The 18,189-nt window shown below is 39.1% G+C and overlaps 5 protein-coding genes across 5 annotated transcripts; 1 reads left to right on the top strand and 4 right to left on the bottom strand.

Annotated features, from left to right (window-relative positions):
- Positions 1-4,344: 4,344 nt before the first annotated feature.
- Positions 4,345-5,494, bottom strand: CBG05177 (the record flags this gene model as incomplete). Its single annotated transcript, XM_002641219.1, has 4 exons — positions 4,345-4,458; positions 4,569-4,832; positions 4,881-5,282; positions 5,351-5,494. The coding sequence occupies 4 exons, from the start codon at positions 5,492-5,494 to the stop codon at positions 4,345-4,347; spliced, it is 924 nt and encodes a 307-aa protein (XP_002641265.1).
- A 2,004-nt stretch (positions 5,495-7,498) lies between these two features.
- CBG05178 lies at positions 7,499-9,057 on the bottom strand (the record flags this gene model as incomplete). Its single annotated transcript, XM_002641220.2, has 6 exons — positions 7,499-7,563; positions 7,908-8,128; positions 8,253-8,315; positions 8,364-8,521; positions 8,576-8,896; positions 8,995-9,057. 6 exons carry the CDS (start codon positions 9,055-9,057, stop codon positions 7,499-7,501), a joined length of 891 nt encoding a protein of 296 aa, XP_002641266.2.
- A 963-nt stretch (positions 9,058-10,020) lies between these two features.
- On the bottom strand, positions 10,021-11,131 carry CBG05179 (the record flags this gene model as incomplete). Its single annotated transcript, XM_002641221.1, has 4 exons — positions 10,021-10,173; positions 10,221-10,913; positions 10,958-11,041; positions 11,087-11,131. 4 exons carry the CDS (start codon positions 11,129-11,131, stop codon positions 10,021-10,023), a joined length of 975 nt encoding a protein of 324 aa, XP_002641267.1.
- An 887-nt stretch (positions 11,132-12,018) lies between these two features.
- On the top strand, positions 12,019-14,901 carry CBG05180 (the record flags this gene model as incomplete). The annotated part of the gene is made up of 7 exons (XM_045243678.1): positions 12,019-12,128; positions 12,178-12,484; positions 12,531-12,958; positions 13,036-13,735; positions 13,783-14,262; positions 14,310-14,773; positions 14,865-14,901. The coding sequence occupies 7 exons, from the start codon at positions 12,019-12,021 to the stop codon at positions 14,899-14,901; spliced, it is 2,526 nt and encodes an 841-aa protein (XP_045092873.1).
- Positions 14,902-16,029: 1,128 nt separating this feature from the next.
- CBG05181 lies at positions 16,030-17,749 on the bottom strand (the record flags this gene model as incomplete). Its single annotated transcript, XM_045243677.1, has 6 exons — positions 16,030-16,293; positions 16,338-16,489; positions 16,541-16,748; positions 16,790-17,108; positions 17,500-17,621; positions 17,675-17,749. The coding sequence occupies 6 exons, from the start codon at positions 17,747-17,749 to the stop codon at positions 16,030-16,032; spliced, it is 1,140 nt and encodes a 379-aa protein (XP_045092874.1).
- Between the last annotated feature and the right edge of the window lie 440 nt (positions 17,750-18,189).

The raw sequence follows: 18,189 nt of genomic DNA, 5'->3' as shown, positions 1-18,189 counted from the left end.
GTATATATTCTGAAACCTAAATTTCTTACATTCACGAAATATCATAATCTCACAATCCTAATCTTATTGTTAGAACCCTACTACCGTATTTTCTCTAATAGAAGCTCACCAAAACTATCAAGTTTGGGCTCAATTATCTCGATTTCTTCAGAAGATATTAAAAGGTTGTCAACTGATAAATTTTTAATCATGTTATCAACAATATTTTACTAGTTGACAGCATTTGATATCTTTTACAGGAATCGAGATAATAGAGCTCAAAGTTGACGGTTTGTGTGGGCTTCTAATAGAAGGAATACGGTATCTCAAAACTTCTGAAAATCCGCTAAATTGCGAATTTTTGGGAGTTCCAAAAGTTTAGAAATCGCCCGACTTTCTTTCTAACCGCCAGTAAAACTTTTCCATTTTTACATCTACAATCTCAGAGTGTTTGATAGATATATGATAGTGCTTGACGGGAAGGATTGAAAGGGGTTGAATGATGATTCCTCGTAATCACCCGAGAGATGTCTCAGGGGTTGTTCGTTTTCTCTCTCAACATGTTTCTGCAAAAGAGATACGTCTTATCCCCAACTGCTTGGTGAAAAGCGAAGAACGAAAAACAAGAGAGAAAGTCGGATCATCGTTTCGGTGTCTTGAGAACGACTTGTGAGAACAAATTAGAAGGATTTGGAAAAAAAAGGAGAAGAAGCAGGTGAGAAAAGAAACATCGGAGGAAAGATCAAGGGAGCAGGTGTATTGTAGTTCTGGATGGAAGAAGATTGATGGAGGGATGATCCAGGTGAATATTCAAAGCAGTGAAAATTTGAATATTCTAAGGATAATATTTGAGAGCAGGTGTTAGAATAGGAAGGATACTGTAGTTTTGGATGGATAGTAGAAGATTGATGAGACTCACAATCAGGTGTGGTGGGTGAATGGAAAATAGGATTTGTTTGAAAATTTGAAAAGATTTTTAACTGAAAGTTAATAAATGAGCTTTCTATCTATATACTATAAACTTCGTAAGTTTTAAGAAAAAAATTAGATAAAAGGTAAAGATTACAAGGTTCTAAGATTCTGAGATTCTGAGATTCTGAGATTCTGAGATTCTGAGATTCTGAGATTCTGAGATTCTGAGATTCTGAGATTCTGAGATTCTGAGATTCTGAGATTCTGAGATTCAGGGATTCCGAGATTTCAAGATTCTGAGATTCTGAGATTCTGAGATTCTAAGATTCCAAGATTCCAAGATTCTGAGATTCTGAGATTCTGAAATTCTGAGATTCAGGAATTCCGAGATTCCAAGATTCCAATATTCTGAGATTCTGAGATACTAAGATTCCAAGATTCTGAGATTCTGAGATTCTGAAATTCTAATAGATAAGATTCTATAGATTTATCTCTCGAAGGCTTCTAAAGTTCTATATTATGAGAATCTGAAATCTTGAGATTTGAAGATATTGGAATTTCAGGAATCTAAAAGTTTAAAACTCTCTAAAAGCGTTACATGGAACTCAGACGACAAAATTCCAAACTCCAGCAACCACATGACCTTCTAAATCTGTCAGCTCCAAAATCATCTGAACTTTCAAATCTGCACGCATCCTTTTCCGTCTTGTCCTTCTTCTTCTTCGTCCCTCAATTCAATTACATAATCGTGTATCACTTTTTGTGCTTCTCTCGTTTTTTTCTCCCCAACTAAAAAAGTCAAAAAAAGAGACCAGAATTGGTGTCAAACACAAAACAACAACAAAAATATTATCCACCAGAGAGATCTCGTTTTTTTCTTCTCGAAAAAATACTAAAAACTACTAGTTCTTGGTCTCACGATAAAAAAGTGTACCTTCCTGGTAGAGGAAAAAAGAAGATTTTTCAGGAAATTTTGAAATTTGAATAGTTTTAAGAGGAAGAAGAAGAATGATATGATCGGAAAACAATCACAGCAGGAAGGGAATCAGTTATCAAGGAAAATGAAATAAAAGTGAAAAGACGAAGAAGAAGATGCAAATTGCACAAATGCGTGTGTATCACAGGAAGAGAGGAAGATAATCAACAGCTGATATGAATGAGCTCAAGAAGAAGAAATTGAGAAGAAAGAAATGAAGATTTTAGTCGTTTTAAAGAAAAGAAGAAGAGAGGATTGGGTGGAAATTGGGTTCATGACATCGGGGGAAACATTGAGAAGAATGTGAAGTGGGGAACGAACAATTTGGATTGAAAATTCAGAAAGATAAAATAGAAACTTATCATTTTCAGATGTCTTCTTAAATTGAGTACATTTTCCAAATTGAGTTTCAACAAAGTTTCCAGAATTGATGAGTTTCAATTTCTAAACTATTTGAACTCTGGAGTTTCTGGCGAATCTCAGTACCTCAGAATCTCAGAATCTCAGAATTTCAGAATCTCAGAATCTCAGAATCTCAGAATCATAGAATCTCAGAATCTCAGAATCTCAGGATCTCAGAATCTCAGAATTTCAGAATCTCAGAATCTCAGAATCTCAGAGTCTCAGAATCTCAGAATCTCAGAGTCTCAGAATCAACCAAAAAGAAATATTTTTCAGTTTTTGAACTTCTAGAAAATTCCCAAAACGAGTTTGAGATTCAAGCTTTGGGGCGTCTGAAACGGATTGGTCCGGGTGGTCACCTGATTTTCCGAATCCCAAAAGGATTGAAAAAGGGCAAAATGGGAAAGAAAAAGAAAGAAGAAGAAGAGATTGGCTCTTCAGAATAGACAAAGAAATTGTTAAACTCGAAAAGCAAAAGTGCATTCTTCCACGAGAATGGACCAATATACACTCTCTCATCAAAAAACATTGAACGGGTGGACAAGAAGACAGCACACTCACTCTCGTAAAGTGACCACATCAAAAAATAGAAGAAGGAAAATAAAAAGAAGAAGAAGAAGAAGAAATCGTATAGATGTCTTCTAAATGTCAGAAAAAAACATATCGAGACGAGGAAGCACAGAGGAAGTAAAAAAAGAAGGAGAAGGGCTACTCAAGTGTCTCCTCCGGAAATGGGAAAAGGAGTGGTCAAATCTGGAAGTATGGAAAAGAACATTTTTGGGAGAGGGGGGAGCAAGTTTTGATAACCGAAAATCAGAAAAAGGGCTGGGTTCTGGAATTCGGGGTATGCAAGATAAGAAAGAAATGAGGTCAGTGTTCAGAATATTCAGAAGTTTTTCGTTGAAAAATGTCTTGCAGAAATATCATTTTGGCATGAAAAAATCGGAGTTGTGGAAGAGAAACGGTAGTGGCCGTAGCCGAAAGTCCCACGACGACAACTACAGTAACCTAATAGTATTTTTGTTTTCCCGGATTTATTTTCTCGTTTTTCAAATAAGTTTTTTTTTAAATTATTTTTTCCCGCGCTTTTGGAATGCAGACACAAAACTGTAAGACTCGGCAATTCAATTTGAAGTTTTCGCGTCGAGACCAACGCATTTAATTACGGCATTCAAAATTTTGCGTCCGAGCGCATTTACTTCACGTCCTAGAAAATTAGAAAATTCAGAGGAAAAACTTTTCCGGAAAAGTGGGCGGAGCCTAAATTGCAAGCTGCGCACGGTTTTGCCGCAGCTTTTTGCACATTTGCATGAGAAAAACAATACGCGGCTTGCAGTTTGAGCTCCGCCCACATTTCACCCCAAAACCAAGAAATTCGGTCATCGGCCTCAATGCCCTTTTGCAGGATATGTCCCATGGTCTTTAAACTTCCCTTTTCGCTATTCCAGCGAGAAGACGTCCTCGTGACCATTTGAAGCTTTTTGATACTCAATAGGCAACAAAAAGCAGAAGTTTGCGAGATGTGATGTCAGCAAAAAACAATGTCGCCATTCCAAAATGGTTCCCATGAGATTCCAAAATTTTCATGATTATGTAATGATTCGAGAATGAATAAGAAAAAGAGGATTGTCAGAGACTTCATTTACAAATTCTTTTACCATTTTTTTTAGAAGGGCACACTTTAAAAGAAACAAAAACGATGACCCGCATATAGGTCAACAAAAAACTCATAAAAATATGTGGATGAAACAGAAAAAGAGCCAGAAATTAGAAGATTTGAATAGATTGAAACGGAGTGAAATTGTACTTTGTACACATTTGAGAGTGCAGTGATATCGTGTCAGAGGGATTTAAAGAATTTATATATCTAGTTACTTGCTCGCGATGAAACTGGTCAAAACGAATTAGTAAAGTGTTTGTAATTAAAGGATTATGTGGGACCCAGTAGTTTAAAAAAAATTATTCTGAGCAATTGTCGGGATGTGTTTGTCGTGGACTGGGGTAGAGTAGAAAACGTTGGGGTGGTCTATGTATAAAAAATGAGATGCGAGGAGACAAAGATCTTAGAGATTCTATCAGCATTCTTCCGATGCTCCTAACACTGCTGGCTGCTCATCCTGGACTTTAGCCTTCATTTTTCGGCGCATCTGGGCTCGCATTTCCGCCCTTCTTTGTTCGGCGAGTGCCTTCTGAAAAACGGTTAACGGTCAGTTGCTCTATAAATATATTTTCATGTTTCCCAGAAAATTTAGTTTTCCCATGCATGACTACATTCCCACGAAGCGACCAATGGATTCACCTGCTCAGCTAATTTCTTTTTGGTCTCTTCTGATACAATTGGAGCAACCTTCTTCGCCGTCATTGGTCTCGGCTTTGGAGCTTTTATCGTCGTATCAACGGCGTCTACTTCTTCCTCTATCGCATTTGGATCCCAATTGGAAGCACGGTACCGTTCGACTTTCGTGAATTCTTTTAAAATTCCTTTTAACTCCATATCGATAGTCATCCAGAATCCTTCTAAATCTTGAACAGTCACTGGCATCGGATCGTCAGGAATGGGATTCTGAACGGAAACGATTTATTCAAATATTCAAAAAAACCGGAAACTTACAAGGTTCTTATCGATTAATTCATTCAACTTCGAGAACTTCTTCCGCACTAGAAGATGTGCATTTCCATGAGCAGCTCTTAACGAATCCGCACACTTTTCCGGATAATCATCAGCATGCTCAAGATCTTTGCTCGCTGCATCCATCTTCGTCTGTAACTTTGCCTTCATTCTATCGTGAAGACTTCTGAATTCATGTCCATCCGATGGTGTAGACGTCGTCACTTCATCTTCTCTGGCATCCTTCAGAACTTCAACGTTTCGTTTGGAGCTGGCTGGAGACGATCCGGATATTCCACTATCACTTTCAGCGTCTGTTGAAATTTGAAGACTGGGAATTTTTGTGGCTTCTTTTTCCTCGTCGTTTCCATTCGCGTCCTTCTTCAAATCAATCTCGTCGAACAGCTGAAAATTATCAAATTAGATATACAATATTCTTATCAATAACAAGGCACTGCCCAAAAAAAACTTACCGGCTGTTGATTAATAATAAACTTGTGTGGCTCGATATTCTCCACACCTTCCTTCTCGTTCTTATGAGCACTACACAAATCCAACTGGTCGAATTTGCTTATGAGATCCCGAATGGGTCCGGGTGTCGAGACATGGTTGCCCATCTCGTTTTGAAGAAGTGTGTTGATTCGATTGTTGTGTAGCGGAGCGGTCGGTGTGTGGCTTCAAAAAAAGAACGATCATAATCAAGATTAATAGAAACTGGTTAACACATAGTTGAGTGTGGAATCTATTCTGTGTGGTGATTCACAAATTTCAGAAATACCTCTATAAGGTTATCAGCAAAAAGTCGAATGATTCGTACTGGGGAGGAGAAAAAGATAGAGGAGGAAGAGGGTAAAAAAAAGAATTCGGGAAACAAAGGACGGACATTTGTAGAGGGAGTGGAGGAGGAGAGAGAAACAACAGGCGGTGGTGGTAGTGGTCATCTTGAAGACGAGAAAAATATATTTATCATCACTATTATGATACATTTGTTCGGGTAAACGGTTGGCTTTCCCAGAGCCGCCTGGCTCATGGAGAAAGTCCACACATAACATATAAGATTGTAGGGAACGCGGGTGCGGAAATTGACTAAAAGCGCGAATTGGTGAGGATGGAGAAAGGGCAAACAACGGACACTCTTATCATGAAAAGCTCCGAAATCGTGCTGGGATCCGAGATATAGGCGATATCCTTTCACGAGTGTTGCCAAATCGTTTCGGCAAATCAATTGGAGTAAACCGAAAGAGAAAAAGGAAATCACCACTCCCTTATTACTTAATACAGGTCGTCGTCCAAAAGAAGGCCTGCCATAAACGTACGATTGAACGATTTCCACAAAAGCGTTCGGGTTGATATTTGTCCTAACACAAGACCCACACAAGTGCAAACACTAACATGGCCCAGTGCTGCTGAGACTAACCAGCATAGTTATTAATCTGGCGGGTATAATCCTATTGTAGAAGTGAAAATTCGGACAACTTTTCGGGAGGAAACAAAAATCGGAAGAGGGAGAGAAAGAGAAATTCAACACCAAAAGAGTCCCTTTCTACAGGAGAAGAAATCTATTGAGATTAGCATCTAGATCGGTTTTCGATTTGTGTGTGAAAGGGTCACCGATTCGGTTGTCGGGATTAAGTGCCTCCGGAGGGGTTATCTCGAAATAATCATCATCATAAATTAGGAGACATCAGAACAAGAAATAGGTAGAAACAATAAGAATGAACTATTGATGGATGAAGAAATTTGGAATTGGAAGAAATCGGAATTAACTAACCACCTGTGTGAAGGAAAAGGTCGAACTCACAAGAAGACAGTCAGAGAAGACAGTAATTTATCTACTAGTAGCAGCGGTGAGGGAAAAATCATTGTATATATGACAGGGCCAAAACCCAAACACAGCCATTCATTCTAAGGAGGAAATGGATTTATTGGAATCTGACTTTGATTGGCTTCGTTTCGAATCAAATGGAAGAAAAGATGACGCAACCAGTAGAGAAGGAAGAAAAAGAGGAAGAAGGAATGGAATGAAAGAGAAAATATGTGAAGAAAGAAGAAGAAGAAGACGAGATTGCAGAAAATAAGCATTGCTACTGTACAAATGTAGAAATGGGAGTGACCATTGAAAACCGTTAACAGGGTATAAACCTAATTCCTACGACCCAAAACCAAAAGTTAAATGATACCTCCCGCACAGGCGGTTCAGTGTAAAAATGCGCCACAGAAAACAACAGGTGTGAATAGCCAGGCGGTCCTCATTGATGTGGAACCAACCTAAACCCCCCCCCCCTGAATGGTTCAATTTCGATTGCTTGACGATTCTAGCTTGCCGTTATTCATGAATAAACGATGACGAGAAGAAGGGAAGAAGAGGTCCACTCGTGTCACATTCTGTGTTCTTCTGTTCTGTTGAGAAGATGAATAATTAGAGTGACACATGGAGTAAAAGTGGGTGCTCTCGAAACAACATCATACTGGCACAAGACGGGAAGAAAAGGGAGAAGAAATCGGATACGGTCCAAGAGGGATGAGTCTCGCAGTAGGAGATGACACGCATCGGATCGGATGAAAAAGATTGTAAAACAGTTGCGGAGGGAAATACAAGAGAGAGGCATCGAATTGTCACACTAATCCTCAAACAGGTTCTCGTATTCTATACATTCTTCTAGTTTCACAACTTTCAAGAAGACATCTGAAAGCGCATGCTTCAGGGGACCTACGGCAATTATTTTCACGCCTATTGAAGGCAGCGAATCTCAGCGACCAAGTGGGTGCAACCCAAAAGTATACAAAAAAGGCAGAAAGAGATTGGGCGGGGAGAGAGAGAGAGAAGGAGCGGGGGTGGTCAACCGAGGTAATTGTGTCTCAGGGACCCTGTTCGTTTCGTTCGTTTTACGCTTCAGTGTGTGTGTTTGTGTGTTCGCACTTGTGCGCCAATCTGTCATTGTCGCCGACGTCTCCGGAGGCAAACACACCCATCGAGAAGGAGTGTCTTTCTCTTCTCATTCTTTACATTTATTTCGCTTATCAAATTACAATTGATACTGCGGTAACCGAACGCCCGCGTCTCCGTTTCGTTCTTGCCGGTGATACCGTATGTCTCTTTGATGACGCAGAGAGTAGTGCTTGATAAGACAAAAAGAACCAACCATTCAATTTCGGACGTTTTCGATTCACTCGTCTGTGTGCTGGGCAACGGACTACCAAATCCAGGAGCTGGTTTCCTCTCTTGTGGCTGTGAGAACATTCTGGCACGCCTGCAATAATTGATCCAATATCAATTATTTTTAGTATATATCATATAATTAGTTTCCCTTTCCAAGAATGAGCTACTTTCGTTAATTGAAGTAATTTATTTAGGTCTGCGCTTCGATAACTAACCTTTCCACTAGACTTTCTCCAAGAACCACTGGAACTTTGGGTGTTAGATCGGCTTTTGGTGATCTGGAACTGAAATTTCATTTAAAAAAATTGCCCATTTTCTGACTCTACCTTGTATACCCATTCAAAGCACATGAGATTCTAAGATAGCTCGGTGTTCGATTTACTTCTGGGAAATCAGAACTGCCAGAGGATAGATCGTTCTCCGACATGAAAGCGCGCGGAGATTTTTCACCGAATCCAAATGGTTCATTGAGTGGAGCACATGACTGAAAAAGGATTCGCACTAGGACACAGCTGTTTAGCAGCTGCATGGAACTTACATGGGTATCACGAGAGGTTACAAAACGTAGGTCTGTCTCGGATTGTGCTCCAGTAGGCAATTGGGGCGCCAAACCTCTACTGTTGGCTGTTGTCTTTGTGGAGATGGCATGGAGGTCATGTTCAGACGTCGTTTTGGCTGTAATTGGTTTTACAATACAAATAACACAAGAGGTGGGATGAGTTATAGGTCTGTTAAGTAATGCATGAAGAAAATGAATCAGACGTCCATCCTGGTTGGAAAGGGGCGCAAACTTACTTGACAGACCATTTGTCGAGGCATCCAAACTGTCAGTTGAGGCGCCTCGTGAAGATGACGTTGACTGTAAAGTTTTCGAGCTCATGATATGTGAGAACCTAGGAAGTTGGCGAGGAGACAGTTCCCTTTTTTGGGTCAAGTTCACGTTTTATTTTCACGTACCTTGAACCTTCCTGTCGCTCGAAGTGTCGAAAATCTGTTGAGCAGGCGTCGAGCAGGTGACATTCTGGCTTCTTCAACCAGAAAATTCGCGGCCGCTTCTGTAACTGTAGGAGTTGTTTTATGTGTTCAGAACTTTTATTTCTGATTACCTCGATGGGAGGTTTCTGATGATCGACGATTATTCGCCGATTTTATGTTCCCGTCGCTTTTTGAGGAGGGAACTTGTTTAGTGGTTTCATTTGGTCTGAGAAATAGTTTTTTCTGTCACGATCTTGAGCTATTTTCTACTCACTCCTTACTCCTATCCACATCGGCTCCACGACTTTTGCTCCGGTTTAACCTGCCCAAAAAGCTACCAATAACCGTCTTCTTCGGTTTACCTCTAGCTTCTCTATCCGTCATGGTGCTAAATACTAGAATTGTTAGATTCGGGGGAAAAGTTATGCGTCAAGTTGAAAGTATAATAGATTCTCGAAAAGAAACTAGAAGAGATCCGAAAAGAAAAATGTAGAAAAGATGAAGTGGGGCTATAAAGTGTTTTTATTACCGTGTCTTACACTACTTGTCTCCACCAATAAGCGAAACTCAAGCAGGAAAACAATATAAAAAAGGAGCACAGAAACAAAAAAAAATAGAAGAACAGAATGCCGGTGGCAGATGAATTGGCATAATAAAATATTGAAAGGGGAAAGCAACAATTGAGTGACATCAAAACATTCGGAGCGAACTCGATTATATGGATAAAAACAAATGGGATAGAAGAGATAAGACAAATGTACACATTTGAGGTTCAGGAAAAGGAGTTCGACGTTTTGTATGCTTTTGTGTTTGGAGGGAAAGAGAATGGGATGAATGAGTGAGGGACGAACATAAATGAACAAGTTTTGCATTTTAAATTAGGTGACCTGTCATAAAAGCGTGGGAATAATGGTAGAACTTGGTTCCTGAATACGAGAAATATAGTGGAAAGAATATGGAATGGAAAATAAATTTAAGTATACATGGGTTCGAAATGAAATGACACATTTAGTCGCTGTCAGATGAGGAGGACTCGTCATCCTTTCCATTCTTCTCCTCGTCATCTTCTTCTACTTTCGGTTTCTTGGCTGATGGGCCTTCAGTAGCATCGTCTTCGTCGGATTCGTCGTCTTTTACTTCTTCTTTAAGCCTCTGTCTTTCCTAGAAACATTTTAGATTACCTAATGTAACATAGAGAAAATACTTACCAGCCATTCGCTTCTTCTCTTCTTCATTTCAGCTTCAGCTTCTTCCCTCATATCTGGAGCCATATCACTTGTACCGATGATGTGTTTTGTGAGGAACTTGGCCATTCCAAACCCCTTGAAACGATTCTTGTTGAAAATCGAGCGCATTACATCGTCACAAATAATAAACTGTCCGTTTTTGGGATCCTTCAGGTTGTTAGCTTTGATATAATCCCATAAAACTTTCACGACGTCGCATCGTTTCATCCATTGATCTTTAGTGATTTGTTGCAGCTCGGTGCTGATATAACAGAGTTTCGTCATTGGACCGAACTTTCCAGACATGTCAGCATTCGGATCCTTGACTTTGGTTGACTTTTTAACAAATCTACCTCCAGCCGAGGTACGAATCGACTTTAAGGCATCAGAAGCAGCAGCCCGCCTTGTTGACTTGATGTTCGAGGCCATATCTGTCTCCTCTTTTGAAGCTCTCTTTTTCGGAACAACAGGGTCATCAACTTCGTCATCATCACTTTCGTCCTTTACTTCTTTCTTAACATCCTTTGTTTCCTTTTTATCTTCGCCGTCGCTATCATCTCCACTCTCATCAGAACTGTCAGAACTTTCATCTTCCTGGTTTTTTTTTGCAATTTCCGCAAGAACCATTTTCTTCAGTTGTGATTTGAATGAGTCGAAACTGGTGTTGAAGCGGTTCTGAATATTAGAAATAAAACGAATTTTAAAGTTCAGTCACTCACATTCATGTGTCTAATAATATCTACGATGGTCAAATCATTGAAGCCAGGCTTGCGAACCAAAAGAGCAATCTCCTCCTCAGCAACCTGAAAATAAATTTGGTAAACATGTTCTTGATTTCATTTGATTACCTCCTTGTCCATCGGGAAAGGAGAAATCGGATCCACAACAGCCATGATGACGAGACTTTTCTTCAAGTTTGATTTGACCTGAAAGCGATCTGAAAGTTAGTAAAAATCGATAATACATAGGCTAATGAGGTAATTAATTTAGAGAAGAGCATGTGCTTTATGTAATTTATGATTTCATATCAAATTAGTTGTGGAAATATTCTAATGATTAAGAAGATTGAAATTTTGAGAGTAGGCTTGAAATTTCTTCACAATTTTCAAAGGCCCGCCTTCAGAACGCGTCACAGAGCTACATTAACGGGAAAGCTACGGTCAATCACAATGCGTGCACTGTGTTTGCGGACTTGCGTACCGTACCTGGATATTATAATGCTCCGCATAAAGTGAGCAAAGAGACACGATTCCGAGGGAAATCNANNGCGGAGTTACTTTGGAACTGCCGCACGGTTCAACTGCGACACTGCAAAAGTTGAAACTCCGCCCCGATTTCCTCGGAATCGGTTCCTCGGATACAACCCCTTCCTCGGAATCGGTGGAGTGTCAGCAAAGAGCTACATTTTTCAAATGAACAACAGTTCATTTGGTTAGGTTTCACTTCAAATTTAATTTTTTGGTCGTTTTAAATATTTTAAAACAAGACTTCTCGCTAAGAATAGTCTCAATAAATCTCCAAACGAAAATTCTTTCGGGATACTGTAGAATATCTTTGCGAGACTATTTCAATTACCGTAGGTAATTAAAGGGACACATAGTTCTCCAATTTTTGCAACAGTAATCAGAATAGTCTCGTAACGATTTCGAAATTCTGAACTTTTGGTTTCTCTTTCATTGCGAAACTCGGCGCAATAAGCACTTTATCGTCGAAATTCGTTGATTCCATTTTGTTACATTGTTCTCTATTTGGTTACAGCACTAACGTAACTTCATTCCAGATGTCAAAAGTCGAAGGCCTGGGAACAATTGTGCAAGAAACTCCCAGTCCGCTGAAACCGGTGGGATTCACGCCGACTGCAACTGGAGGGAAGTTCGGTGCAGCTTCTGCGTAAGTTACTTGTCAAAATTCCGAACTAATAAAACACTTCCTCTTTTAGTATCAAATCAACTCCCAAAAAGCAACAACCGTACATCAACAAATCTCAGTATAGTCCTCAAGTTAATAAGAATCCAAGAAAAATTTTCGCCGAATACATTTCAAAAGAGGACTCTGATGCAGGCATCAAGGATAGTTCTATGTTCCGTGCTGTTTTAAGGATAAATCCTAAAAACTACCAAGAATGTTTTTTGGATCATCCAAAAGGTTCATCGTACCCTGACGTTCTAGTTCTTGGCCAAGATCGTAATAGAGCGATGCAAGGAGACGTAGTAATTGTGAAACTGAAACCGAAGGAAGAGTGGCTGGTAAGACTTATTTTGAACTTTCAGAGAATCATCCACTTTCTTTCAGGTTAACTACGTGGAGTATGTGAAGTGGTGGGGACAGAATAAAACGGAAACAAGAAATCTGGGAAAAACAGACAATAATACAAATAAGTCTGAGAAAAGATGTCTTCGTGATGAGATCAATGATAACGGAGTGGGAGTTGATGAAGTACCAGAAAATTGCTTGATTACTGTCGGAGCCATCGTCAGAATCGACGAGAAGAAGCATTTCCGAGTGGCAGCAGGAAAACTTCAACAGATGCCGAACGCTGCGAATCCGAATGTTCTGTTTGTTGCCACCGACTCCAGAGTTCCCAGAATTTTGATTCCAAAATCTGAAGTGGATCAGGAGTTCTTCTCTCGGCCGAAAGATTTCGAAAGGTTCCTGTACACTGCACAAATTCTCGACTGGCGAGCTGATTCGATTTACGCTGATGGAAAGCTTATCAAGCTGTTAGGAATGTCAGGAGAAATCGAAACGGAACCGAAAAAATCCTTTTCGAGCATCAAATCGATCATAGCGATTTCAGTGATGAGTGCATTGCATCTCTCCCTCTCACCACCGCGGAAGCATGGAAGATTCCAGATTCAGAATTCAATTATCGTCGTGACTTCCGAGATGATATCGTTTTCACAATCGACCCAAAAACCGCTCGAGATCTTGACGATGCTCTTCATGCGAAACATATTGACGATTGTGATGGGAAAGGAACTCCAGGAATCGAAGTCGGTGTACACATTGCCGATGTTTCTTACTTCCTTAAAGAAGGAACTGAACTTGATAAATGGGCATCTCAACGTGGAAACAGTACATATCTCTCACAAATTGTGATTCCTATGCTTCCCCGAATTCTTTGCGAACAGCTTTGTTCTCTCAATTCCGGAGTGGATCGTCTCGCGTTCTCAACAGTGTTCAAGATGAATTATGAAGCAGAGCTCAAGGATGTTTGGTTCGGACGGTCGATAATCCGATCCCGCGTAAAACTGGCCTACGAGCACGCTCAAGACTTCATTGAGAACCCAGAAAAAGACTTCACCGCTGACGAACTACCCGAAATTTCCGACGGAAATATGCCATCAGAAATCAAAGAAAAAACGTTGATGCTTCATAGAATTGCGCAGCTTCTGAGACAAAAAAGAGAGGATTCAGGAGCATTGCGTATTGAGCTACCAAAGCTGAAGTTTGTGATGGACGAGGAGAAAAGACCGCAAGGAGTATCGATATATGAAGTGATTTTTGTAGTTGTCTGCCATAAAATGAATTTATAATATTGCAGGTAAAAGACTCGAACAAGCTAGTGGAAGAGTTTATGCTTCTGGCAAACATGGAAGTTGCCAAGAAGATTGCAACTCATTTCCCAGATACCGCTTTACTTAGAAACCACCCGCCACCTAAAGAGAAAATGATAGAGGATGCTGTGGAACAGTGCAAAAGAATTGGATTCCAACTGGATGGAAAGACTTCTGCTATGATATCAACCTCACTTCGGAAGTATCAGGGAAAATCTCGTCTCGATATGTGCATCCGCCAAGTTATCTCCTCATTAACCATCAAACCAATGCAGCAAGCGAAGTACTTCTGTACGTATGGAAAGGATTTGGAGGTCTACCATCATTACGCGTTGAATGTGGACCACTACACTCATTTCACATCACCAATTCGACGTTATCCGGATGTCATTGTTCATCGCCAGTTGGCTGCTTCACTAGGTTATGAGGAAAAGAGTGAGCGAAAGCCTAAAGAGATAAAAGATATAGTAAGGAGTTAAGATTGATTGATTATGTTTAAAATTATATAATTCAGTGCATCCGTTGTAACGATACCAAGCAAGCATCCAAAGAGGCATCTGAAGAGTCTGCGATGCTTTATTTTGGAGTTTTTATCCATTCAACGGGTAAAATGAATTGCCAAGCTGTCGTTCTTGGAATAATGGACCTTTCATTCGACGTGCTTATTGTCGACTATGGTGTTGTAAAGAGAGTTTATGTTGATGTAAGCTCAATGTCACTTTTTATTCTTCATCAACTTTCGTTATTCCAGAAAATGAAGAGAGAGTACGTTAAGCAGGATGAGCAATTAGTCCTATACTGGCCAGCTGATCCAAATGCCGAAAATGGAAACAAGGAAGAATTCTCGACTGTAATTCAAATGTGCAGTGTTGTTACTGTACTTCTGGTGCCTGTGAAAGAGGTCGAGGTCTCCGCAATAATGATTCGTCCAACTCTTGATAAACGCAAAGTTCTCGAATCCACACTCAAGGATATGAAGTCTACGGGCTCTACATTCTTGATTAGCGCTCGCTCTCGATTTACATGCATTTATCTCTTTTGTTTCCGGTTAATATTGTTTTTTTTTCAGCTTTCAATCACTTTTATTAATATCTGTCTCATTCTGACCCGATTTATACAAAAAAAGAAAATATTTCAAAAAAAAAACGAAAGGAAAATAAGAATCAAATAACTTCAAACAAAGGGATGGGTGGGCAGTGGGTATCATACTGATCGGCACGCCAGTCCTGAAACTCGTGGAGATGCATATCATCGTGGTCATGAACTTCAGAGAGGACCACGATAGCGAAATTGAGACAGCTCAGTCTGAATGCCGGTATTGCAGGCTGGTTTTGAGCGACGTTGCTGAGATGAATCCATTGATCTTTAGTGATTTGTTGCAACTCGGTGCTGATGTAGCAGAGTTTTGTCATTGAACCGAACTTTCCAGACATGTCAGCATTTGGATCCTTGACTTTAGTTGATTTTTTAACAAATCTACCACCGGCCGAGGTACGAATCGATTTCAAGAGTAGTATAGGAACGAGGGATTATAATACCGTTTTCGACATTTCAGTCATTTCAACACATTTTCACTCTCTGAGAGCAGAGAGTCACCTCATTTACAACACTTTTTTCTCGAAAATGAGAAAATGAGTCATTTTTGGAGAACTAAAAAGTGCTTATTTTCAATAATTTTTATGCATTTTCGACCAATTTTTTGCTTGGATGTTGATTTTATTTTCTATTTCTCATTTTCATGCTTAAATACTCGAAAATGTGTCATTTTCACACTTTTTAGAAAATCAGTGGATGTCGAAAGATGTCGATTTTATTGAAAAAGTGGTATCGTCATTTTTTCAATAAAATTAATGTTCAATAAATGGTGAAGCTCAATAAAAATCTGCAACCTTTAACCAATCTTGATCTCTTAGAATTAGTAGACTCTTTGGAAATCAAGAACTTCCGTGGTGTTTTTATGCGAGATACTTTGCTATCTAAAATAAATGAAATTGAAGTAGGTATAGTAAATTTAGATTCTTCAAAAGCTAAAGGTACTCATTGGATTTGTTATTCTAAAAATAAAGGAAAGATTTATTACCTCGATTCTTTTGGATTGAATCCACCAGAAGAAATCATAACATTTCTCAAAGATAGAAAATATAGAAAAATAGAAATACAAATACATGAAGTAAATACATAAATAAATACATGTTAAATAAATGTGAATACATAAAGAATCCTAGAGAAACTTTTTATTCCCTGCAGACGCGAATACAATCGTCCACATTTTGGGAGACGGATTCGAAGTAACGGGAATATCTTTCGCTTGCCATACAAGAAATATTTCTTTTTTTAGGCAGCTCTTTGGTGGAATTGAATGATTCGTTGGTTTCGAGAATTGCGTTTTGAAGGTTCCAGTCTTTTAGAATTTCTTCAAGTACTTTTAGCTTTGCTGGTTGCTGTTTGTAGCTTCTCCATACATCACAATTCTTTGAGTTGAACGAATAGCCGGAGATCTGAAAGTTATGAAGTTTCTCAATATATACCAAACTAAACATACTCGGAAATCTATAATGGAAAGATTTCCATTCGAATCGAGACCATAATTATCCCCATGCAAATCGCTGACGTTGAACAACCTTATGATCAAATCCAGCATGATTTCCGCCTTCAAAGGAAGGTTTATCACGTGTGATGAGTTAAAGTTGGCCACTAAATACTTGTTTTAAACTTATAAGAGCTATATATACCTTATAGCTCTACCTTCCAAAGTTGCGATATAGACACCAATAGATGACGTATGAAGATTGGGAACAATATGGACAGCCGGTCCAACACCAATTTGAAACAATAACCGGTAGATGAAAAGCTCCCTCAAATCCACATTTTGACGTGATGACATTGCAGAATGACCTTTCACATAAAACCGTTGAATAGTTTCACCACAGTTTACCTTGCAAATGAATCCGGCCTAGGAAAAATACGAGTATTCATATTATAAATTTAACATACCTGAATGCCTTGTACTGGCTTTTCCGAGTAGCTAAATGATAATGTTGGATTAGCTGGATTCTTCTCGAGTAGGGCAGTAAAATAACGCTCAACTGCCTGCTTGATGGATCCGTCAACATCGTCCAGAAATCGGGAGAATTCCCGATTAAACTTGATCTGCCGAATAGCAAAATCCGCGTATGTTGCAAAAAATCCATCCTTGTATAACCGCTGTAAAATTTTCGATGCTCCAATCACTTGCTTTTTCTTGGTTTCATGTGGAGTATGGGGTGGAATATTTGAAGCGATCAGGAAGACAATGCGGCAATGAAGAATGACTCTGAAACAAGTCACTAATAAAATTCAATTTACAAAACTAGATATATAATTAGAGCATGTTTACTCCTTATCTATGGTTGTAATTGATGAGAAACATAACTAATAATATAAAAATAGAATAACTAGAATCATCTGTGTTTCTAAAATGCACCATTAGTCATAGGCTTATATTTAATTTCGTGCAACAACAATTTTAAATAAAACTGTTATAAAATTCAATAGCTGTATTTAGAAGAATTGCTTAACACTTTTTTGAATCTCAAAAAAAAGTCATGAGCTTATATTTACTATGTGCAATAACAATTTTAAATAAAACTATGATAATAAAAAGTATGAACAGTAAATTCTAAAATGTAAAAATTCAATTTACCACAACGAGTTCCTCGCCACACCTGATGTCGAGAATGGGACGTTCAACCACGTGAAGATCTTCACCACGGAATCGGAGTTCTTGGAAGTCGGGATGAATCTTCGTAAAAGTCTCAATACGCTTCTTTAGGTCAACAAAAGGAATCTGAAAATATACAAATAAAATATGTTAATAGGAATAAATTATTGAAGTAAAACCTTATTATCCACTTCGATACCCTTGAACAAACGATCGTCGTTTTCTCCAACCAATCGAATTGTGATCGCAGTCATGTCTGAAATCAAAGAATAATGGAAAAAGTAACGTCATGTAAAATCACGAAGTCAATGCAAACTACGGAAGAAAAGTGAGTCTCTTTTTCTATTCACAAAGGTTTATGGAAGAATGCGATGCTGACTGTCTCTCGCTTTCCTCTGCGTCTCTGCTCACGTGTCACTCTCATCACCCTTCCACTCTAGCCCAACGCGTTTGCGTGTTGCGTCGCGTGCGCACGTGGGTTCAGGCGAGGGGGTCAGAAAGCGCGCCCCAGTAATTTTTTCGAAAATTCTCAATTGGCTGCTGAGAGTTCGTTGACTGACAATCATACTTTAATGCATTAGGACGAGAAGACAAATATTTTTTTTTCAATATTTTTCGATGATTTCTTTCGTTTTCGCTCGTTTTTTACCCTTTTTTCAGTGAAAATTAGTTGAAAAAAGTTTCAACTTATTTA

The sequence above is a fragment of the Caenorhabditis briggsae genome, assembly GCF_000004555.2.
Source record: "Caenorhabditis briggsae complete genome, chrIII, whole genome shotgun sequence".
Taxonomy (NCBI): domain Eukaryota; kingdom Metazoa; phylum Nematoda; class Chromadorea; order Rhabditida; family Rhabditidae; genus Caenorhabditis; species Caenorhabditis briggsae.
Note: the sequence above shows the minus strand (reverse complement) of the source record. Positions and strands in the feature narration are given on the sequence as shown.